General features: G+C 38.5%; 1 protein-coding gene and 1 non-coding gene across 3 annotated transcripts in view; one reads left to right on the forward strand and one right to left on the reverse strand.

The window, feature by feature from the left end:
- Window positions 1–561: 561 nt before the first annotated feature.
- Window positions 562–633, forward strand: TRNAA-UGC. The gene has a single exon. It is a non-coding gene; the product is annotated as a tRNA-Ala (tRNA).
- Window positions 634–1,480: 847 nt separating this feature from the next.
- Window positions 1,481–19,613, reverse strand: part of LOC579726 (carbohydrate sulfotransferase 1) — a 31,007-nt gene continuing 12,874 nt past the window's right edge. For both annotated transcript variants that reach the window (XM_779824.5, XM_011672179.2), the window contains exon 2: window positions 1,481–4,971. In XM_779824.5, coding sequence (XP_784917.1) covers window positions 3,377–4,971 — 1,595 coding nt within the window. In that variant the 3' untranslated portion in view covers window positions 1,481–3,376. The remainder of the gene's footprint in view (window positions 4,972–19,613) is intronic.

Consider the following 19,613-nt stretch of genomic DNA (forward strand, 5'->3'; position numbering starts at 1 on the left):
GGCATTGATGTCTTTGAAAATAACATTACACTGATTGCGCACAACGTTTCCTACAATAGCTGATCGATGAGGTCCAGCTCAGTGTTATAAAGCTCTTGATTTGCATGTGAAAGGCCTCCATTTCTAATCCCGATTCCTTTGGTGAGTACATTGTATGATTTTAGTCGATTTTAGAGTTTATAATGCTAATGATGCAATACATAATTATTTTGCGGTCTGTACCTACTAGGGTAAATCAACGAACTCAAACCTTGAAATTCGATGGGGTAAATATACCGAGCGGCCATTTTGAAGGAAAAAAGAATAGAAAAAAAGGGGCCTCCTTCTTCCTATTATTCCAAAATGGCAGAACGCGAAACATGTTTTGCTTTTAGATGTCCTTAGCTCCCTTCTTCTTATTCTCCCTCTCACGTCAGCACCCTCCCTTGTTCTGTCTAATAATTTGAATTTTGTGCATTAACGAACATGTATATGTATAATTATGTTTCTTTTCATCTACTCATCCAAATGCCAAATAATCTCCTCCTTCTAAATAATTACATTATCTCCATGTGTCAGCAAGGGGGTATAGCTCAGTGGTAGAGCGCTCGCTTTGCATGCGAGAGGCCTCGGGTTCGATCCCCGATACCTCCAGAAATTGTTGTTTCTCCATGAAGTTTTTTACACTTTATATTATCAAACGAATTTTGTTCTTATGGCCTGCATACATTATTGAAATTTGTAAAGGGAAAAATAGTAGTAGTACAGAGATAAGCAATGAAGAGAGAGAGAGAGGGGGGGGGGGGGAGATTGAAAGAGACGAGGGCGGGTAGAAGACCGGGGGGGGGGCACAAACTCTCAATCGAGAAGAAAAAAATGGTCGCATAGTGACACACCCACATTTACAGAAGGGGAAACAATTTGAAGGTGTATACTGTTTTGTTGATCTTGAATTAACTTGAAAATCGAATTCATATTTACAAATAGGGACGGACCACCTAGTAATACAAACCTGTGTAGGTTGTATCTTCTATAATTACATTGACATCTTCCGTCAATGCCTTGTTTTCGTTTCCGTTCTGAATTTTCCTCTTTTTAACTTATTTGTCAAAATCCCATTCGTTTTGCACGCAGTCCCGATTCCTTACAAACTTCGTAGCATAGTCTCTAGCATCTCATTTCGTTAATCAAAATCACTCATGCGTGACCATCCAGGCGCCATCTTATTTCTTGCGGGCCGTTTGTGAGGCCTTTCTTTCAGCCTACCTATCTAGTCAACTCTCCTACATGATACAGACTTCTAACACAATGTTCTGGATAGTCTGAGATATGCTCTTTCGGGCGTCAATGCAAACATGCATATCGTTCTAAAACTATTGAATAGTATTAGAAGTATCATTAATTGAATTCTTTTGCATGGACAAGTCCTCAGAACAATTGTACTTACACGCATATCCGGAACGCAAAATACTAGTCTACAGAACAATAGCAAAGGAAAATCTTTTTTTTTTTAATGATGTGTTTTTATTATAAATTATGATAGAAGATAATTCCATCTAAACCAAGACCACGAACATATAAATTTCACAATAATACCAAAATACCAAACATCTGAAAGAGTAACAACAATGCAAAACACCATGACAAATTCACACAAATAATCATGTTAAACAACAATCAACAAACTTATAATCAAAGTGTACTGTTTGACATAATGCATAAAGATCAGCAATTTAAAAAGGCATGAAAAAGTTTAGTTCATCTTCTCCTTCTTATACAAATGTGAATATCATTATTATTATTAGATGCTAACATGTACGATACAAGAAAAGTTTGGGTTCGGGTAAAGACGACAGATAATTTGTGAGCTTACGCATTCTTTAATGTCAATTCGGAAGTATTTAGCATAAATATCCCCTGAAAAAGATTCCTCTTAAAATGCCCTCAAATTCGAAATACGACAAGAAATAAGGGGGATTGGAGAAAGGGGGAGGGGGGTCAGGGGCCACATAATAATATAAATTGATTATCAACATGTCTGTAATTGCATAATATAACATAATAAACGAAATAGAATCACACATAGTTGAATATCATCAAAATGGCATAATTTACAAACATAATCAAGTTAAAGCAGCATTGGAAGACGTTTGGTCAATGAAAGCATTTAAAACAAAGATTAAAGGCAGAAAACTATTTTCAAGAAACATATATTTACGATAGTTAATGCTTTGTTCCCACAAAAGGCAGTAATTAAGTTCACTGTCACAATATCGCGATTCTTACCAAATAATCAGAGTAGACGGAAATTGATTTACATACACACAATCAGATACGAACACTGTTTTATCTATTATTTTTTTCCAATGTGATACATATATATGCTTGTAAATGGATCACTAAAACTTGTCTGTACAAAGCAAAATATTGAAATCGATCTAATAGGCGTTTCGAAAATTATCGAACTTGTATTTAAAAAGGAAAATCAAAACCTCTCATGAAATTGGCATGTCCATTGTTGCCCATAGAAAGTACATGACAAAACGTTTATTTAAATCACTTCTGACACAGTGTGGAATAAGAAAACAAAATATGTGCATATAGGCATTCTTCAAAAAGTTAAGTCTGCCCAAAAGACTGTATAGTTTCATATCGTCGGTTGTTGTTTGCAGATTTTGGCAAGCGGACGCGTGTAGAAAGGGTAGCCGTGGTCTTTATATAAACTATACAAATCCTGTTGTTAACATTTTCGGATCTCTTTTCCCTCTACGACATCAAATAAATGTTATGAACGATTTGAAAACAAACAAATAATTAATATTTGAAAATGTTTAATAGTACGTAATTCAAAATGATTTTGACAGCTATAGCTAACGTGTACTTTAAAAATGAAAATTTAATGAGTTTGATTGAACGCATAGCCGCATTCCCTCAATGCATGGTTTTCTACTTTCAGCTGCTTAGTTTGAGCCATGCGCACTATTCCTAAGACGCCATATTTGTTGCCCTCCCCCGCGAACCCCCCCCCCCTCCCCCAAAAGGGCATATCAAAACATAATGAATATGCATACATTGTGTGCGGGTAAGCCTGAATCCGATGACCGGGGTAATAATAATTATGATTGCAGGGCCCTCAGGGAGAACAGTATGAATACTGATGAGGCTACCCTGGGTAAACAAGACACATTATTATTATTATTAATAATCATGCGTAATATATTAATGTTTCCAGGGAAATGTTTATGATTGCAAGAAAAAAAATTAAAAACAAGCAGTAAGGATGCCCGACCTATTCTCCTCTTTGAAATTCTCGTCCTACAAAATATGAAAACCAAAAATGATTAAATAGTATTGCATCGTAGAAAAAATGGCGCATAATATGGTGATGATAAATTTATCACGTGATTGGGGCAACAAAACTTAAATCAGTCCTCTGCAGGTCACCCGCTTCCTTGACCTGTCTGTAACCCGCCTCCTCCATGACCTCACTACAATACTTTTGTATCTCCCTGACGACGGGAAAAGTCACGTGATGACGCCACGCCTGCGCATTGGCCGAAGAGTTTCTATGCGTGGAGTAGATGTCACGTGAGGCCTCCGATGTGCTTTCGCGCGTATTTTGCTGGATCCAGTTGTGCACGTTGACAGGGACATCCCCCATTCCCGCAAACTTGTAGAGAGCTGCGGTCCAGCCTTCAGGATCGGTGGCTATGTCCTCGTACCTGACCCTGAGATAGCGACTCCGAAGTAGTTCCGGGTTCTTATGAGCAAAGTTGAAGTTGTGTTTCATCCTGCGGCAGATGTAGGCAGCATCGTGACTGAGGCTCTTGCCCAGTGACAGTGGTTTGGTCCGCTTTGGATCCTCCTTCGATCTTGAGGACAACGTCCCTCTTGGATCGCGCAAGAGATGGATGATCTTCAGGTTGATGTCTTTGTCCTTCAGTAATGGTGTTAGGGACTCGACGCTGTATAAGCGAATAAGTTTCACCACTTTGTGTGGATATACGTTACAGAGGTTGGTCATGGCCTCAGCTTCGAGTGGTCCACATTGTTTGACGGTGCTTGACCTCATTTTGTTGTAGTCCACGTTCGTCACACACAGGGGTGGTGAACAAAGCACCTTACTGGACATTCTATGCAGCGTTTCGTGGTTATAAAAGTCGGTGAGGTAAGGAGTTCTGTCAAAACGACATGTCAGTAAATTTGCGAGGAGAGAGGAAGCATTCGGATACACCTTTTTCTTAATTTCAAGAAGTTTCAGGGGCTCAAAATGGAAAAATACCCATGGGTTCTGATTGAAGATCTGTCCCAAGAAACTAGACCCTGATCTTCTTTGTGTGACGATGAGGAGATGAACCGGAAGGACTCTGCTCGTAGCCTCTTCTGTTTCATTGGCTTCTCCACTCTGTGACTTGACCGATTCTAACTTGTCATTATACTTAGCAGTCTGGAACTGAGACATTTTGTAATCAAGGACAGCCATAGTGCCTTCATTTTTTATATTTTTCTGTACCTGGGTTTTCTCGAGTGAACTGTTACTGGGGTTCGACTTTGCGGTGTCTTTGGCGGTTTCGGTTTTGGTCACATTGTTCCTTTCCAGCGCGGATGCAGATTCCCCCTTCTTCGCTACTTCCCCATGCGTCTTCTCTTCCATTTTACGATCACCACCTTGTTCATCAGGCTCGTCATCATCCATGAACTCACCGTCGTCCCAAAAGATCGGCACTCGATACTTATCCTTCTCGCTCTTACTCTCTTCCTTCTTGGAGGCTTTTGGTACTGCCCTCAGGCCGGCAGCTGGCGCCGATTTCACGACACTGTTCTGCAGGAGCCGCCGCGTCTCCCCATTGCTGCGCGTCAGGTAGTCGGCGAACGCTAAGCGCATGTCACTTGGTGGGAAGATCACAGAGCATGCGCAGATGAAGGTGAGAGCCGCGAAGAAGTAGCAGCATCTCCTTTTCCGTGACAACATAGTGACAAGATCTCGCCTATCTGTAAAACAAGAATGATAAAGAAAATAGAAATAAGGATAAAACTCGGGCTGTGAATAATTACACAGTGTACACACATAAATGATGTGCCCATGGAGAGGATTTGGAACACTTCCATGATGTTAGTGGACAAAAAACCTATAGTCACACGGTAACGATTTAAAAAAATCACAGCGTGTAACTATCAGCATTTGATAGTTACAGAGAGAATAATAAACATGTTCATACACGTACTTTAGAGTTAGTGTTTGAAAAAGAGTGTGACTTAATAGAGAATTACAGAGTGTTCACACCACACCGTGGGTGAAGTGTGGATATTTACACTCTGCAACGACCGAACAGAGAAGCACAAGATGTATGGATCAGGGTTTTAAAATAACTAAGGATTTTGAAAATGTTCACAATGGTGATTGTGTGAACACATAAGGTGTATGTTTGCACTACAGTAGAAACATGGAATGGATTTTGAACAAGTTCACGGTAGTGTAGTGACTATACTACTTGAACAATTAGATAGTGTTCACACTTTTACACTGTGCGAGAGACACACAGTGGCCACAAAGACAATTTCTGAGAGGAGAATGGAGTAATGAGTCCTTCCCGAAGGAGGCCGGGCAGGGGGGGGGGGGCAAAATGACAGCTATCTGAGATGTTCCATGTGTCCTAACTGCCTTCAAACAGTGTGGAGGGGGCGAATCCCGGGCCTTACCAAGTGCTGGCTACGCCATGGAATTACCAATCAACACAACCCTTTTAATCGTGAGTTATCTAATGTAACACAACATTAAGAACTATAACGACGGTGTTAACTGCTCGTTCATGACAAATTTATTCCTTCCTGCTTACATTAATATAAACTTCTGCATTATCAAACCTCGTTATATTACCCATTTCTGAAAACAAACGATGGGCAGCCGAAAGTCATAAGGGGTAGCAGCTGGATGATTTATCTAAAGATCGAAAACTGTATCCCTGAATAACATTTCCTGTCTGGGAACACTGGTCATACCAAATAGATCGATAACAGACCGATAGCAGACCCCCTCCCCCTCCCCCCCCCAAAAAAAAAAAAATAATAATTTTCCTGAAATGCTACGAATCGGTTGGTCTGAAGTCGATTTGTTCTAAACGTCACACTCTGTCTTAATTTGTTAATTATATTCCTTTACGTTATTGTTGTACTGACTGTAATTACTTTTACCATTTCAAGAGTGGTTGATACATGTATATTGATGTTTTTTAATACCACGACCAGTTGGAAAGTGGAAACAGATACATATCGATCTTTTGTATACTGTATAAATATATTTAAATCAATAAACTAACAATATTCGCTGTGGAATTTTGAAACTATCCATATAGAAAAACACACGAAATGTAAATATTGTGAAGACAATACTGTGGGAAAGATAAGTGAAAGACGGAAGTTCGTGACAGCTAAATGTGTTTACTCGTTTATCTGACTACTTCCACTTTCCTCCATCATCCATCATCCATCACAACCTAAATCTGGCTTGTCATCATGCAAAGCCTAGTAGGTCCATGGTTTGACAATCTTTCAATAGCATAAATATTAGATTTTCAAGGGATAAATGTCCTCGGCAGCTCTCAGCCTCTCACCCGGCTGTTATGGTGCCCACCATCATCTGGTTTGCAGCTAGGCACAAGCACTGTTAATGAGCTGTGTGGAACCATTTGTGTTATGTCCATGGTCTAACAGTGTGTGCACAAAATAGGCTCCGGGCAGATCACATCCATAAACCATGGACCTACTGCTCTATCCATGGACCTTCTGCTCTTTAATAGGTCTATGCATAAACCATGGACCTACTGCATAGTGCATATAGATCTATGCTCTGTTCAAGGAATTAGGAATTGTGTTAAAATGTAAAATGGGAGTCCTCATATACGTGAGGTCCATGTAGCGATACAGGGTTGCGGAGATTTAAGGAATTTCAGCAAGGTGTTTAGAGAAGGGGCATTGTCATCATCATCACGATCATCGTCATCGTAAACTTAATATCACCCCCTTAATAGTTATCATCGTCAATACAGGGTTATGCACCTCAGTCTATCGGCTTTACTTAATTTCAAATCTATGACGAAATTAATATACGCAATTTTGAAAGCCCCCCCCCCCCCCAACAAAAAAAAAAACAAAAACAAAAAAAAAACACAACAACAACAACACACAAATCAAAATCAAAATCATGGAAAAAAAACGCATTTAACAGCCGTTCCTTGAGACAATGGACTCACAGTTATTATAAGGAATATTTCATAACTGATGTTGGGTAAATTGACATATCATATTCATCTTTAAAACAAAAATCGACGATGGTGATCTAAACTATTAAGGAAAGATAAAAAAACGTTTTCCCGCAGTTTGCTTTATTTAATCGTGGATACCACTTGCAGTTTTTTAAATTTGCCCCCTCTCTGAGTGCACGCACGCCGCCCAGTGTGTGATGATCTATAGGGCCAACATGGAGCATCACTTTTCTTTCTTTTCCTCGATATTTTGTTTGTTTAGTGGATATTTTTCTCACTGTTCCACAATTGAGTAATAATGAGACTGAATGAAAGGGCATGCCCTTCAGAAGTGGTTTGTGATTGGATTGTACTTGTAGAGATCTACTTCTAAAGATCACTTTCCCAAGGATTATAAGCGCTGTTCTTGATGATGAAGATGACGACGACGATGACGACGATGATGATGATGAGGATGAGGATGAGGATAAAGAAGGTCTGAGCTAAAAGACTGTTGAGACCGTGCAGTCTATATCCTCTGTCCTGTAGCTCTTTTATTGACAGAGAGTTGGGCTAGGCTGCACTTAAGAAACAATATATTTCCAATAAATATAGAGTGTGTGCGTGCATGCAGACTATGAAGCATTATTTTTATCCATGTTTGTCTCAAGCGAGTTTAAAGGTTCGGTTCTTGGCATTGTATTGTGAAAGAAACTGTCTGGTATTTTGATTCTTCGGGAACGAATGATTTTGTAGTCAGGCCTAAATGAAATAATGCTTATTGGATCCTATTAAAACTCAATTTACAGTGAAAAATGCTGCACTCTATAATTTATATATACGAGACTAATCAAGGCATGCATGAAGATTTAAAGGGATCCGGTAACTTTGTCTTAGATCCTTTAAAAAAATACCTTGATTTAGCTCATGCTGCAATGATAATTATGAACCTTTAGGTCAGTTCAGGAACCCCTTGACTTTTACAAGCCGATCGCCTGTCTGTTTATCAAGATATTTATGATTGAAAATCGAAATCAAATTTTGCGTTTGCCAAACGGTTTTCATAACTCTACACTCTATTGGGAAAACGAGTATGGTAAAACCGGTCACTCAAAGATTTTTACTTTTTTAAGGCACTTCTTGGTCATTTTACAAGATAACAAACAACACCACGTTTTGTGGAATCATATTTAGCTGTACTTCCCTCTCTTTTACATCATACACTCATAATAATTATTATATCCACCCACGTCGCTATTACTTGCCCACGGAACCATCAATCTTTGATCTGGAACAAAATATGCGGCGTGGATGATAACATACACCCACAACAAGTACACGTTTGGAGTATGGGAGTATAAACTGTCAGGCAGTGGTGCAGTTACAGGAGGTCAGGGGGCATGTGCCGGGCCCACGAGAAAGAGAGAACAGTGATACCATTAATCATACCATGGAGGTCCATGATCATATCTAGATATAAATGTTGCGCACACATCCACCCCAAGGGATGCTGAAGGGCTAACTGTCCTCACATGCCGAAGGAGCTGAAAATATTCAATGAATACATTTTTATCAGGTACCCACTATGATGGAAAGTGGCAAATGTTCAAAATATTTTCAAAGGACATTGGTGCCGTGTCGGGACTCGAACCACGAACCATTATGATCAATAGTTCGGTGACGTTTCCACTAAACCACGATACTTTACAGAGAAGCAAAACAAGAGGGGACTCAATGACATCAACCCCCCCCCCCCACACCCCTCATTCGCTGGAAACTAACTAAGGTATTGCTTAGAAAATACTGGTTAAAATCTTCACATGTTAGCTGAAATAGTTGAATTATTCAGTAAGTTGTGTTTCTTATGACACTAAAGCAGCCATGGCAATGAGACTCGCAAAAACAACAACAAACAATCAAACGGAGGATTTATTTCGTCTCAACGTATGTCGTCGTATCACCCCGTAGTATGTTGGTATAATTCGGGTGAAACAGAGCTTAAGGTTTCCTGCTATAGCGACGTCAAACGGCTGAGAGAATTATTTGACAACCCGTCGTGTTTTTGCCAACAAACTCGGCGAGGGGGCGTACATAAAACACGCAGTGATGAATGACGTCTCTTCTGGTTTAAAAAGAAAACAGGGGGGAGGGGCTGGTCTGAACCGTCATGTGTGTGCGTGTGGAGAACGCGAATGTTCAAAATAATTATCAAAAAGGTCACATAAGCTAAATCGAATTCAGAACCACACTACGCCCTCATAACAAGGATAACTATACACTTTAAAGGGAAATTCCGGTCGAAGAATAACTTGCTTCTGTAGAAACTGGAAACTCAGACAAGCAGGATCAGATTTAAAATAACAAATAAAAAAAGGGACTGAAAACGATATGATCAGATTACAAAAAGAAGTTATAAAAACAAAGTGTTATGTGGTGCAAATTAAACAATTATCCTTTTTACCTTCTAACCCCTGATTGGCAGTTATTTCGCAAAAAAAAAACAAGGTCTCAAGCAAACTTTGAAAGCAATACATGATCCCTGACACATTACCCCAGGCTACAGCAATGGTCAATCTTTAAAGATTTTTTTTATTAGTTGCTGATGAAGAAATATTTATCTTTTCGACATAGTAATTATACATGAATTTTGTACAGACATGATGTGCAATGATTATCCAGGGGCATGTGTATGATTAAATATTTTGTTTAAAGGTAGTATATCCCATTTACAGGCCAACAAAATGATAAAAGCTGTATTTTTCTTGTTTTTGACCTAGTACAAACTTAGGATATAATAGTGGGTTCTTGTATGGCGCTCATGTCTGTCAGACTTGACATTTCTGGCGCTCCTTTGTCCTTAAAAGATAATTACACAGACATACGTCCTTCTAGTGTTCCCGCCAAAATACCCAGGCTTAAATTTCTTACACTGTAGTGTTATAAAAAGTCAGTATCGATTCCTACAAGACACCTAGAAATAGAATTAATGTTGCGTGACTTGTCAAAATGTTCACTGCTGTGTTGTGGACGAAATGCAATCGTCCTGTACGGAAACGAAATGTCGGAAGTTGTAATTATTCCCCCGTCCTCATTTAAATGTTGAAAGGCTCGATAGACACCGAACGGAAACAGGCGTCTGACCTATTAAACCTGGGAAGGGGTACTTCTGATACGATTCAAATATATATCTTTAATCATCGCATCAGTGTTATAGGAAATTCCAAGCTTAAAGGCATTGTTTAACAATGTTTCCAGCTTTACAGATCTGAGATATATGGCCCTTCGTGTTATCAGTGTCTGTGATATTGAAGCCCCCCCCCCCCCAAAAAAAAAAAAAAAAAAAAAAAAATTACGCTTCAATAACAAAATGATCATGACGTGCCTCAAAAAAGTAAAAATCTTTGAGTAACCGGTTTTTACCATACTCATTTTCCCCAGGAAACTGTAGTATTATAAAAACTGTTGGGAAAACGATTTTCCCCCGCCCCGCCCCAAACACCCCCACGCACACCCTCTCTTGTCAGCACAACGCACAGGATGGACGTATTACTATTTTCCACGCACAAAACCGTCGTTTCGCAGTGTCTGCACTCTGAGACTAGGCTAACAGCATACTGCATTGGCTCTGTACTTACGCTGCTCTAGCCTCCAGACACAGCCAAAGACTGATAGACCTAGGCTCTGCTCAAGGCTTTAGGAAATGTGGTAAAGTGTCAAATTATATTCTGTGCCAGGAGACTATAGGGCGGACGCCCTTTGTTCAGACCAGACCGATTCAAGACTAGCCATTCCTGAGATAGCGGAAGGACCCGGGAAGGTGAGAAAATAAAACAATACGGATATAATTGCAGACAAGAAACAATAAAGTGTTACAGGACCAAGAGCTAAGCTAAGGTTTCCGCTTCAAATTAAAGGCAAAGAATACAAACAAAGAACACTAAAAAAATAATAGCCGCACGTCTGCGGTTACCCTTGGACCACTAGGGTATTTCAAGGAGGGGGAAGGGGAGAGGCGTTCTCTCCTACCCCCTCACCCCCTCCCAGACAGATTTCCGTCCACGACAAAGACCTACAAAGCCAGATCAAATGGAATTTATTGAAGCAGAATTCAAATGCGTCCTTCAAGTTCTTAATACAATAACACGATTTATTACATTTGACAAATATTTTTTCGGGGGGTTGGTGGAAGGAGGGGGGGGGGGGGGTTGAAATACCAAGACGTCTGGTTTGTCCGGATATATTACACACACAATGATTGTCTTGTTCTTTGTGGTGTAATGTCCAAGAATAAATAATACAAAAGACCGTTTAGGTGCTATTATCGTTTGATTGCATAAGCAGCGGGGTGGTTTACCTCGAGTGTCAGTGTTTTTTCTCTTTTTTATTGTTTTTTTGTGATTGTGATGTTTCAGGTTTTGTCTCGCTATTACGGGATGTGGTTAATTTGGTCATTTGAAATGAACTCTTTTGAAAGGTTCATGCCCTTGCACATAATAAGGCCTCACTGTTTGTTTTGATTTTCTCTCCTCGTCGCTTGCTCACTCCAAATATTTCAAATAAAATGTGGAAACTTCTGATCTTGCCTAATAAAGACTCCTCTCAGTCTCAGTCCTAATAACACCGCGCGTCTATCGTCGAACGTGGGTGCTGTTTTGACCCCTCTCGGTGTAAAACGCACCAGTTCCAAGTGACCCGAAACGTCATCACCCCCATGTGTACTAAAAAGAGATTCAATACTCAGTCTCAGACTCTACATTTCATCATACAAGTAAAAAATAATAATTGATACGACACACCTACGAAGGTAATGCAATCGGTGGGCTAACACTGTAAGGTTGTTTGGACAGTTGGGTTTCATTTGCAGGGTCGGATATGCGACATCTGCAATGGGGCTTTCCCCCAAAGGTCAAAGTTTCACGTTGTATGAGATCAAAATAGTTCGACGGACAAGACAGTGTCCATATCCAGATGAACATCACTAACGTACTCACTTGAATCCACATAATTTGTTAACACCAAATTGGGTTTAATAAGTAATGAATGTGTTTGTAAGTGCGAAGGTCTAGTACTACAACTTTTTGCCTTTTACAAAAAAGGAATTGGTTCAAGCCGCGGGAGGGGGGGGGGCAGAAGGGATATTGAGAGAGAGAGAGAGAGAGAGAGAGAGAGAGAGAGAGAGAGAGAGAGAGAGAGAGGGAGAGGAAAAGGAGGGGGAATGGAGAAAGGGGATGCAAATAATATAGGAAGAGAGGGACACAGAGAATAAAAATAGTATAGATATAGAGAGAAAAGAGGATGCAGAGTTAAAGAGAGGCAGAGAAGGAATGACAACCAGAGATGGATAGATAGAGCGAGAGAGATGGATAGAGAGCGAGAGTCAGAGACAGTGAGAGAAAGTGGGGGAGGCGGGGGGGGGAGAAATTGTATTGATTATCATTGGTTTCTCCCTATGTTGATTTTCTCTTCATATTTAGGGGCGAGTGGGGGCATTTGTAACTGGTTAGTGACCTCACTCAACTGGTATTGACCTAGTTCAAACCAGGTCGGTCATTTCTCAAGCTATACCTCAAGAAACAAAAATAAACGCAAAAATATTCCGATGCAAAGAACTGAAAGGTAACTGTATAACCCGTGTTCGCAATTTCGAGAATTTAGAGTTCACTTGTATTATTAATACGTTTCATTTCACTTGCCCGCGATCTTGAGATTGCACTCATAAAACAGATGTCATGGGGTCATTGGGTCACCTTCGAATTGACCTTACACTTGCTAGTTGGATCGACATGTTATAAATACGGGTCGGGTAACTCTTTATTTTCTCCCGTTCTTTCCCTTATCGTTCCTCAGAGTATGTCTTATGCTGGCTAATGACGGAAACTAAATCCTCGCAGTATCAAACAAAATCCTATCCAATGATTAAAAAATGAATAAAAGCGGAGGAAATTTGTGGCTTCAATACAATACTGTATCCTACACACAGTGGGGAAATAATGTCACAAACTTTACGACAGAGTTACCAAGTTGTACATGGATTTCAATAATCACTTCAATGCTAGATTTTCATATTAATTAAACAATAATAACTATATCAGAAGCTTTTCGATTTTCCTTATGTTTGACTATAGTATAGGTGAGGTCACAAGTCCTTACAGCTATCCATTGGTGTTCAAGCCTTCAAAGAACCATATCGATGCCCTCTCCCCCTTTCCTGAAAACTATTTGACCCCCATATTAAATCAAAGCGCACTAGTTTCAATTTCACGACCTTTCAGAACAGGATCGCGTTCTAATATTCTAGTTTCACAGTTAAGATGGACTAAAAGGAAGAGAAGACTTGATAGCCTTAAGAAAATACGGGAATATTTACCCCCAATTTGGTTGTATTTTCTTAAAGTAACATCTAATCCTACAGCAAAATTGGTCAGACAGAAAGCAGAAAAAATAGAAAATCAGATCGGTGAAAGCTTGAGAGAAATCGGACAAACGATTTTTGTAAAATTTACGATTTAAACAAAAATTGTAATCAATGTACGTTAGGGAATTTAAATTGGCTGAATCGGTAATGTCACTATGATGTACACTGTAGTGGCGGAAAACTCTCCAATTTCTTCCAATACAAGACATACAAAAAGTCTTTAAAAAAAAATTGTTTTCAAGATGTATAACTCCATTAACACAGGAATGTCTTTTGAGACACCCATATAACTTTCTTATTGTCATGATTATTGGTCAGATTTATTTCAAACTTTCTAGAGATTCTGTTTCTCATATTTTTTCTGCTTTCATACAAATGAACTCATTACAAGGGTTGGATTGCCGTTTAAATTCAGTAAAAAGGCAGTGGACAAATGCCAATCTTGGTCAAGTATCTACCAATTGAACTTGTATGCTCTGTAAACTCGCAGACTGCGCTACAAGGAAGAGAAATGATTGCGATGACAGTAATGACTGGCCAATTTGATGCATGGCTAGTGATCATCCGTAAAGTAGATAAATCAGCCACTCAAGTTCATGATTTTTTTTTTTTTTTTTTTTTTCTTTTTCCCTTCCACAGGGATCCTTTATTAAATAATATCGTTCACATTATTATGTATACAAGAATTGGTTTTTACATGCAGAAATTCAAAATAATATTCCTGGCCATTCAAAATATGATAAGAAAATACATTTATAAATACCGGTATCAGTTACAAATTGAAGTTCACTATTTAACATAAATATCCCAGATTTAGTTGGCAAAATGATTTTAGAAGAAATAAACAATCAGAAACACTTTGCAAAAAGTAACCACTTTTTCACAAATTTCTGTTCTTTCAGATTTGTTTTACATATATACTTTTCCATGTTATAATAACACTTTATCGCTGATATTATGTTTTCAAAAACTGGCAAACACTGTTTACATTTGGCTGCAAAAATTTCTTTCCTGACTATAATCATAATACAGTTGAGGGCACTGTTATTATTACCGTGAAACCCAAACAACTTATTTTGATTTCTAAACTTAATAAGTACATTATTACGAGACAACCAATACTCGAGTTTAGACCATATTTCGGTTGTATGAATACAGTAACAAAATATATGTATAATCGTTTCTACACTGTTATTACAGAATGTACATAAGTTATCTGTAACTAATTTAAATCTTAACAAAGCATCTTTCATATAAAGAATTCTATTCAGTAACTTGAACTGAAACCACCTCATGTTCAAGGTCAAACTCCTGTTTCCACTTAGTAAGACTTTTACATTCCTTTATATTATGTTTCAATAAAGAACGGTATATATGTGCACAACCTTTTTCCACTTTTATTATTAATAACAATGCTTCCGGGATGATACATGTAGGTTCAATGACCTTTGGTATGACATTTTTATTAAAACCAAATCGAATAGCATTACAAAAGCCATAATATTGAAGAAAGTTTACATGTACATTGTATTTATGTTGAAAATCAAAGTATGAGAGAAATGATCCATCTGTTTTTAAAACATCGTTAACAAAACGTACCCCCTTAGCGCACCAAGACTTATAATAAATTACGTTATCATTAACTTTTATTTTAGGGTTATTCCAAAGGGGTTGACATGCAATATCATTTACAGTGAATTGAGTAAGGTCTGAAAAGGCTGATAATACTTCTTCCCAAAATGGGTTTCGTATTGTAGTGGCTAATTCTTTGTAATATTCAGCCCCCATGAATAACTGAAGAGATGTATACGGTGGAGGTAAGAATGATTGGAACATATGAAGAGAGAAACTTTCAGAACAAATAAATCTTCTTATCCATGATATCTTAAGTGATTTACAATGCATACAAAGGTCAGTCACTTTAACTCCGCCTTCATTGTACAATTGACCCATTTGTTTCCTACTTATTTTATCACGTTTGCCATGCCATATAAATTCAAAAAAACGTCGATCGATATCCTTCATAATTTCTAATTTTGGTTCAGGAAGAGATAAAAATAGGTAGTTCAATTTGGGTATAAATAAAGATTTTACTATGGTAACTCTTCCTAAGGGAGTCAATGTTCTTTTCAACCATATCGTCATCTGACGGTTTATCTCTTGAACCTTTTCTTGATAGTTGTGATTAACCATTTCTGATAATTTAACTGAAAAGTCTATGCCCAAGTACCTAAAATATCCCTCAGATATCCAATTAAGTTTGTACTCGTGTAAAATCTCTTTTTTGAAAGTTCTGTTCTTCCCAATCCATATCACTTGAGTTTTAGTCGTGTTGACTTTGAGATTGGACATATTTGCAAAGTCATTAAGTATTGTAAGGGCACATTGTAAATCCTGCATTGAACCGTTGAGTGTCAAAAGGGTATCGTCTGCATATTGCAACAATTTAAGCGTTTTTCCATTCATATGCAATCCGCCCAAAGAATGTGAGTGTCGTATTAGGATCCCAAGTATCTCACTGACTAACAAAAAGAGGTAGGAAGACAAAGGATCTCCCTGGCGACACCCTCGTCCTATTTCAAATCTATCTGTACAGTGTCCGTTAACTAATACACAAGATGATGCATTTGCATAAAACAAGTTGATCCATTTCTTTACAGATGGACCGAAGCGAAAAAAATCCAGGACATTGAACAGAAAATCATGCGATACGGAATCAAAAGCTTTTTCAAAATCAACAACAAGGAGCATGCCAGCTATATCGTGTAATTCAGTATAAAGTAGCGTATCATATAATAAACGTATGTTTTCGCCAATAAAACGACCACTCAAAAATCCTGTTTGATTTTCATGTATCAAAAATGACAAAACGCCCTTGAGTCTGTTTGCGATGCAACTGGATGCTAATTTATAAACTACATTCAATAAGGAGATCGGTCGCCAATTTTTTAACAAATGTCTAGGTTTGTTTCCTTTTGGAATCAAAGTTATTATTCCCATTTTTTGTGAGTTTGACAATTTCCCTGTGAAATACGCATAATTCAATGATCTTACCAGCAAGTATTTAATATCTTCCCAAAAGTAACGATAAAATTCTACAGTAACACCATCCTGTCCGGGGGATTTATTGTTTTTCATGATTTTTAAAGTGGAATAGATTTCGTCAACACAAAGTGGGCCTTCCAGTAATGAGGACATTTGCGAGGACAACTTAGGAATGTCAGGGTAGTTTAACAATAATTCCAGATTAATTCCATCAGTTTCTTTTTCTGCATAAAGGTTAGAATAAAAGTTAAACACTTCCTTAAGTATGTCACTTTGTCTGTCTAAAATATCACCATTTTCAGCGGATAACTGACGTATTTCTTTATTGGTATTATTTTGTTTTTCTAAATTTAAAAAGAATTTAGACGGTTTTTCTCCAAACTCCATCCATTTAATTCGGGATCTAATCGCAATTCCTTCATTAGTTTTAAGACGGGATGCTTCCAGTTCTAATTTTGATTTATCAATTTCCTCTAATACAAAAGTCTTATCATCAGATATTATCAATTTTCTTTCTAACTCTTCAATTTTCTTTTCTAGATCTTTTTCCCTGTTCACATTTTGTTTTTTGGCAAAGGAGGCATATGATATTGCTTCCCCTCGTATAATCATCATTAAAGTTTCAAAAAATAACTGATCATTTATGCTAAATTCACACTCGCCCACTATGCAACCATTCTGGTCAAACTTTGCTTCGTCTTTAGCATAAAATAGAATAGTATCTCTTATCTTTTTCTTTATTTGCGAAACAAAATCTTCGTCTTTTAACAAGGAATTATTAAATTTCCAAAAACCAGGACCTCGTTTTATCCGATTCAAACTGAGACTTATACGAGTTAAAGAGTGATCTGTTCGGTAACCTGAAAGAATATCGACATTGTGCACTAATGAAAGAAGTTCTGAAGAAATCAAAAAGAAATCTAATCTACTCTGTTTAAAAGGGGTTGGTTGCCGCCACGTATAACGTCTTTTATCTGGAAATCTAATTCTCCAAGGATCACATAGGTCTAACTCAGTCTTCATTTTATTTACTTGTTGTTTAGCTCGCGGGTTATTAACATGCAAATAGTTATATGTGTCAAGGGTTGAATCTTGTACTAAATTCCAGTCTCCACAGACAATAGCATGTGGATTTTCAAAATCTATTATAATTTGTTGGAGATCTGCAAAAAATATTGGGTTATCTGTATTCGGGCCATACAGCGACGCGATAGTAATATTATATTCGTGCAAAGTTACATCTAAAACCACAAAGTTTCCTGTGATATCTACTTTAATTCTATTTATATTTACAGGGAGAGTGTTCTTAAAAAGAATTGCTACTCCTCTTGAGTTGGACGTGTTGAAAGAGAAAAAACATTTACCTTCCCATTCCCTACATATATCAGTCTCCATAGCTGGGACAAAATGTGTATCCTGAATACAACAAACATCCTAGGCCGCGACAATTCAAGGAAATAAACGTAACATTATCCTGCATCGTACGTAAGATAAAAGAATGAAAGAAAAAAGGAACTACCTGTGGAAGTTTTCATTTTATACACACAAACAGTAACACTACAAAAACAACTACACAACGACAAAAACATTACAATACCCACAACACAAAACACGCACAAACGTGTGGACGCAACGCACCGCATCAGAGCTGACTGACGACTAGCTGTGAACAGCCAATTAACCCCCCCCCCCCCCCCAAATTCCGGATCAATGTATGGAGATCTATTCAAAAAATCTATGCCCCAAACCCTTCTGCAAACCTTTACTGCATATAAACTATATATCCGCGACTGCGGCTTGTAAATCAACCATATTCGCTCGCATTTCAGTGACTTCACTTCGGATTGCTTTCACATTAGCATTCAATGTATCCAATTTTTCGATGATTTTTTCAGTTGTTTTAACAAAATCAGAATGGCTCACCAGATCCTTAGTCGAAACGGGGGGCGCCATCTTGTCCTTCTCTGAAGTGAACGAGCGATGTGTGGAATGTGTTGTGCACCCGGGCGTACTGAGAAGTGTGTCTATTGTGGAAGTCGCCTCTCCCGTTTGGTTGCCCGACGTGGCACCAGCAGAGGCCTGTTGAGTAGATATTGTAGTATCCACTCGTGAGGTGTCGAAAGTAGTTTGGTCTTTATTTTTCCTGTTTCTCAACAAATACGGCTCCCTTTTTGTTCTGGTAGATTTACTCCCTTTGCTCATAATAATATTGGTAATGGAGCAATCTCAAAATAGTAAGATCCGGAAAAAAAAGGAAAATTAGCCTACTCTCACATCAGACCGCCTTGCCTTCTCCATTGCGTGCGTGCGTCTCTCCATTGCGTAAGGTTGTTTGGACAGTTGGGTTTCATTTGCAGGGTCGGATATGCGACATCTGCAATGGGGCTTTCCCCCAAAGGTCAAAGTTTCACGTTGTATGAGATCAAAATAGTTCGACGGACAAGACAGTGTCCATATCCAGATGAACATCACTAACGTACTCACTTGAATCCACATAATTTGTTAACACCAAATTGGGTTTAATAAGTAATGAATGTGTTTGTAAGTGCGAAGGTCTAGTACTACAACTTTTTGCCTTTTACAAAAAAGGAATTGGTTCAAGCCGCGGGAGGGGGGGGGCAGAAGGGATATTGAGAGAGAGAGAGAGAGAGAGAGAGAGAGAGAGAGAGAGAGAGAGAGAGAGAGAGAGAGAGGGAGAGGAAAAGGAGGGGGAATGGAGAAAGGGGATGCAAATAATATAGGAAGAGAGGGACACAGAGAATAAAAATAGTATAGATATAGAGAGAAAAGAGGATGCAGAGTTAAAGAGAGGCAGAGAAGGAATGACAACCAGAGATGGATAGATAGAGCGAGAGAGATGGATAGAGAGCGAGAGTCAGAGACAGTGAGAGAAAGTGGGGGAGGCGGGGGGGGGGAGAAATTGTATTGATTAT

This window comes from Strongylocentrotus purpuratus, unplaced genomic scaffold, assembly GCF_000002235.5.
Source record: "Strongylocentrotus purpuratus isolate Spur 01 unplaced genomic scaffold, Spur_5.0 spur5_scaffold_8, whole genome shotgun sequence".
Lineage (NCBI taxonomy): Eukaryota > Metazoa > Echinodermata > Echinoidea > Camarodonta > Strongylocentrotidae > Strongylocentrotus > Strongylocentrotus purpuratus.